Source organism: Xiphophorus couchianus, chromosome 6 (genome assembly GCF_001444195.1).
Source record: "Xiphophorus couchianus chromosome 6, X_couchianus-1.0, whole genome shotgun sequence".
Lineage (NCBI taxonomy): Eukaryota > Metazoa > Chordata > Actinopteri > Cyprinodontiformes > Poeciliidae > Xiphophorus > Xiphophorus couchianus.
The window spans coordinates 29,500,774-29,506,773 of NC_040233.1; the positions used below are offsets into that span (position 1 = coordinate 29,500,774).

The window sequence follows — 6,000 nt, forward strand, 5'->3', positions numbered from 1 at the left end:
GTTTTCATAAAAGGCATTAGGAGGTTGACCCAGGGTCACAAAGACGAAAAAAAACTCATTCTGAACACACTTCTTGTTTCATTCGTAATCCTGGTTCCTGGCAGCAGCTGTGCGACCTAAACCTTGCAAAGCAGAGGCAACCACAGACATGCTGTCCGTTTACATAAACACCATGTGTGGCTCTTTTACCCTGGCTACATGTTTGCTTAGGTTTTGTACATGAACGCAGTCTCTCTTTTCTTCCTGACCATTTTGTAGGAAAATGACGTAGGAAGTGCAAAGTGTTGGCTACCTTTAAAATGTTTTCCCTTACTGGCAGTTCCTGTAGCATCAGCTGCCAGCATCCTTACTGAAACACTGGCTGCGTTTCCACTGACCCTAAAATTGTACAAAATGTAATTTAGAAAATAAAACAGAAAACCTTCATCTTTTTTGCTAAAAAGGTGCTTTTGAGCTTTAAACAAGGTTCCGCCCCCCCCCCCCCCCAAAAAAAAACTTGCTAAGCCTGTTGCTCGGAGCGCTAGGACAGTCATCCAGCTGGCCGCCATGTTTGTGAGTTAAAAAATGTTTAAGATTGACAGAAATTTCAAAATATTGATAGTTATGCATTTTTGGACAACTGGATGATTAATACCTAAACACCAACTACAAAGTTTTTAAAAAAATGCAATAATATAAAAACACCTAAGATAAATTAACAATGCTAAGCCTGGTGGGGGCACAAGTAAAGCCTGGTGGCCCGCCAGGCTTACAATACACAGAGGGAAACCCTTCGTAAAGAAATGCATGTATTTTGCAAAACTGCAATAGAAATACTTTTTTATTGCACACTAGTTTGTATTCGGCATTTATTTTTACTCCACTAGAGGGCTCACAGTTTGCCATGCTATTGATAGTTTTGAATCAATAGCTCTGTAAAAATTGCTTTAGACAATTTTTCCAAAAACGCTGCATGTATACGTAGCCGGTCCAAATATAACAGACTTGTTGCTCCAACGGCTGAAAAAGTTGACGTCTCCTCTGATGATGAGCGCTAGTTCTGTGTATGAAATATGAAGATGTAAGTCTATACATCTGCCGCCATGTTCTTTTATAGACTTATCACGTGGACAAGCTTTTCACATGTGATTTCAATTGCATTTCTGATTTAATGGAAACGCCACAATTTTACATTTTTTGCAGACATTTGTAATGAAAATGCAGCTACTGACAAATAAGTTCCAGCATCTGATATGCCGCTTTGACAAAAGGAACCTGCCAATAATTGTGACTGTTTCTAAAAACAGTCATTTCTTAACACTGAAATATAATGAAATGAAATCTTATTTTTCATCCACAGTGCAATTATGTTACTGTAATTAATTTATTTTTAAAGATTTCAATCTCCACTTCTTCTCAAAGCGAAAAAAATATAATTCCTGCTGGTTAGAATTCATGTAGACTTTGAAGGTGTGAGTTACAAAAGGTATTTTCTGTCCTACTTTTTCCTGTTCATGTAAAAATAAGTTTATTACAAAAAAAAAAGGGTAAACACTTCAACACCGGCCAGTAAAAGGAAATTGCATTGCTCAACTGCTGCTTTGAATCACTAGAAAAGATCACACGCAATTAAGAGGCTTTTAAGTCCCATCTCTTGCATCTTTTCTCTAAATATAATCCACATGTTGACCTGTTAATCACCTCGCTATTGTTAAGCTTGAGTAGATGTTTAATACATTTGTGTCTGTACGCGTTTCCTGAAAGGTTCGCTTCAGATGAGGTGGCAGGTGGCGTCGGATCATGAGGATAATTGTGGAGGTCATGCCCTATGAAATGCTACACTGGATATGATTTATATAAAGAGCAGGCGTTATGGGGAAACAAGAGTACAAGTGAAAAGATTAAGAGGCCGAACCACCTTGTTGGGTTTTATAGGTCTGCCTCTCTATGATCACAGTTTGTAATGTCACAAAGCAACTACAACGCATTTTAGAGGAATTTTGTGCAAAGAATAAAAATAAAAAATAGTTTGTTTTTTTTACAAGCCAAAAAATAAAATATTTTACATAATTATACTTAGCCTGCCTGACTCTTTTGGAGCCCCCAACAGGTCTTCCCTGAACTTAGCTACTTCTAACATCTGGTCATTTCCCAGCATCATGCTGTGGTGGCAGCATCATGCTGCCACCACAGCATGATGCTGCCACCACAACGTTTCACAGTGTATCCAAGGTAATTCTTCCACATGTTCTCAGAGCTCCCTGAATGGCATACAGGGAAAACTGGACTTCGTGGCTTTCCGTCAACAGTTGTATTTAAGCTGAAATTAAGTACACAGGTGGCTTCGGCAGTGAAGCGTCAACGATTATTAGCCACGTTGTGTCATTTTATCAATAAATTCCAATGAAGTTTGTAGCTGACAGAATGTTAAAGGAGCTCAAGGAGTAACAGTACTTTAGCCAGGAATTGTTTATTGATTTTCACGTCGAATGAAGGCTTAAGACGCCATAGACCCCTGGACCTGTGCCTGGTGGACCCGTTAAGTTGTCCCTGGAGGGCTACGGCTAGCGGCGTTAGCTGGGCCGATATACCTGCACTGTGGGAAGAAAGTCACATCTGTTTTCTTGGCAAATGAACTAAACACGACTTTGAAGTTAGGCCCGAAGTTAATTTATCACTGTTTTTATTGTTATTCGACTGCACGGGAGAATTGTTTTTAAATTTTGAAGACGCATTAGAAGAGGCGATAACACAAACATTCGGATATAGTTACATTTTAAAGATTTTTTATTATTATTATTATTAGCAAACTGAATGTAGTGTCGCAGAGAGATAAAATATATTTCCTTACCCAGCACGTAAATCGTAGCAAAGTTTCATGAACACTGAGATTCCCTCCGGTTCTGCTTTTATCCTTCCGTACACCTGCTGCTGCTCCAAATTAGCGTCTGTCTCTCAGCCTCACGACGACGACGACTGCTTTCTGGGTCCCTCCATCCCTGCAATGTCCGCCGCGCTCTCCGCTCAGCACGGTCCAAACGACTGTATCCTCCTCTGCTTGTTGCGGTTAGACGGACAGGCTGGTCATTAAAACGGAAGAAATACTTCAATTTTTTTTCCAGAAATACCAGTTGCGCCGTTAAGACCCGCTGCTTACAGAGCCGAGCCGTGCCCTGCTCTTTCTGGTTGATATCACAGAAACAAGCGGGGAGCTGGGCCGAGGAAATAGCGTCAGTGCCGTTTTCTTAAAGGGGCCGCGGCTTATTTACGGGCGTTTCGGGGGCGACAGGATGTGAGCAGCGTTAGCTCTCTTGAGCACCACCTTGTGGTCGCTACTGTCATTTTGCTCAATCATAAAACAGGTGGTTAAGCAGAGGACTGCGATTTAACACTGGAAAGTCATTAAAAAACACGTAATTACTATGATGATTACCCCAGGATATGTTTTGGTGGCAGGTCCCTTTTTAGTCTTCGGAAATCCAAAGTTACAGCGTTATTTACAGTTTTAAATACATACAGAACAGTATTTTTTAATAATTTGGAATTAGAACTACCTTAGATTGGGGCAAATATAAAAACACAATGGGTAAAAAGGAAAGAAGATAAAAATACTATCTTTTTATCAACTGCACACTTATAAATTCTTAGAAAGATTAAGATCAATTAAAGATTAAAGAAATATTTAATTGATTCGTAGGACAGTAACAGAGAAAGTGAGTCCAACAGATAGTTTCCTGGAAGAACTACTGCAGGGTACAAACCTGTTCTGGGTATAATACAAAGTTTTTGTTTTCTTTTCTTCTTTTACTTTCCATTTTGTATAATAATGATCCCTCTTCTCCGAAAGCACCCAGGGCGCCAAACAGGTTAAAACCGCCCCTGGACCCAACAGATGGATTAAATGTAAATTTACTTGAGCACAAGTAGCCTTGTTTTTTTCTGTAGTCCCTCTTACCGACATGAATACTAATCCAACATATGTACAATATATACAAATTTATACAAAATATACAGGTTTACAGCTGTATGCCAGGAGAATACAATAATGTGGAAGGCTTTTTCAATAACAGAATTTCGTATTGGTATAAAATTCAAATGCCCTTTTCAAGACTGTACAACATAAATAGCCAGTTATTCCCTTAAAACTGCTAACCAAATTGCCCCAGATTAATTATATCTATTTGCAGTAATCTGATAGCAGGACTTTTACATTACTTTCATTCAACTTATTTTATACACCCGAATTCAAACCTGGCCAACATCCAGGCTATAAATGTAGCCAAATTCCCTTTTCCGCCGGTGTTCTTTGTTATACCAACCTTTGCGCACTGGTTACACGACGTTGTGTGATCTTCCGCGTGTTCTTCATGCGGCGGAATCCAAGGTAGATGTCTTACCGCTGATGTAATACTCCGTGGTTCTTAGAAAAAGCATAAATCAGCCTGTTTTTGAGGCCAACCGAGCAAGCGTAACACGGTGCTTTGACAGAGGGACGAGGAGGAGAAACAGTAGTCAACTGACCCCTGACCCCTGAGATGAGACTACAGATTAGGAGAAGGTAAGCACAAGTACTTTCTGTGTCTGCTGTAAGACTATCAATGAGCTCGGTAAGGATCACCTGAGTCCTACAGTTTTTGCCAGGTTCTCCTGCAGCCACTGCTCTAAAACTTTAAACACACTGAAAGTTAGCCTACACATCACATAAAGAACAAACATTCTTATCCAATACTGCTAACTTTTTCATTTAAAACAGATGGCTCTATGTGTGTGCTTGGTCGGCTGACAGCTGGAGAGATAGTGCACGTCGAGATTAGCTCCACGTTGCTGTGCAAACACATTTTAGAGGCATAGTGATAGAGGATTTTGCCTGCTCTGTTCCTGAAGAGGGTGGTATTTTTACAAGAAAGTGAATCCTATTTTAAGTGTTTTTTAAATGTTTGGGGATTTTGAGTTATCTGGTCTTTTTCAGGATCTTAAAGCAGAGACAATAGGTTCTACATGTCACTGGAGAGTGGTTTTTTATAACATATATGTGTGTATTAACACAGAGCCAAACAGGAAAGACATCAGAAATGTCTCTTTTTTTGCCATCCATCTACTTTCGAAGGATTGTGTGATAATTTCTAATTAAGTTAAAGTCCATATTTTGCAGCCCTGCGACAGACTGGCGACCTGTCCAGGGTGTACCCCGCCTCTCGCCCGGAACGTAGCTGGAGATGGGCACCAGCAACCCTCCCGACCCCATTAGGGACAAGGGTGAACAGAAAATGGATGGATGGATGGATATTTTGCAGTGGGAGATATTATTCACCCAAGAGAAAAATATTGAGTATCAACATTTGTGTCAGTATTGTCAGAAAGATGTTGGAAAAGAATATCTTGTTTGGAAGGATTGCCAAGAAACAGCATGTTCATTCTAAAAGGAATTTAGTGCCATTGCTTATGCTTGCACACTAGTGGCTTGAACAAAACATAAGTCTTTAAAAAAAACAAAGCCTTTTGGACAATGTGACCAAAGAAAAGTTGTTTGTTCATATTCCACGGTGCCGTGCAATTGCTTTCTACTTCATTTCAATTAAAATTAAAAAATATTTTTTCACAAAGGGAAATCAAATGTTCTCATAACCATATCCTCCACGTATCGTCAAAGAGTCGCCGTTAGTGGTGATGCAGTGGACAGGAAGGATCTGCAATAGTCTAGAAATGAATTCTGAAGAAGGCTCTGACTGAAGATGCTGTTGCTGTATGACAGTCTACTGGCTCAATATCTGGGCAACAGAAATTATATTCCACAGTAGCATGTGGAATGTGCTGGATGATACCATCAGTTGCTGGCAAACACTGCTAATACACCTCATTTTCTTTTTCTGCTTCTCTTTAAATCTCCATATGACTGAATGGTAAATAGGCCAGAGAGAGAGATGTTGGAGTAGGGGATGTCATCCTTGCCCATTGTGACTAATGAAAGAAATGGTTTGAACTTCCTCCTTCTCTATTCCCTTTGTATCTTGTGATATTGTA

The 6,000-nt window shown here is 39.8% G+C and overlaps 1 protein-coding gene across 2 annotated transcripts in view; it reads right to left on the minus strand.

Moving 5' to 3' along the window:
- gramd4a (GRAM domain containing 4a) overlaps positions 1-3,194 on the minus strand; it is a 42,281-nt gene extending 39,087 nt beyond the window's left edge. Inside the window, exon 1 of one of the 2 annotated variants that reach the window (XM_028020922.1) lies at positions 2,831-3,194. In XM_028020922.1, the coding sequence (XP_027876723.1) occupies positions 2,831-2,859 (29 nt within the window). In that variant the 5' untranslated portion in view covers positions 2,860-3,194. The remainder of the gene's footprint in view (positions 1-2,830) is intronic. The other variant, XM_028020923.1, reaches the window with a different exon arrangement.
- Between the last annotated feature and the right edge of the window lie 2,806 nt (positions 3,195-6,000).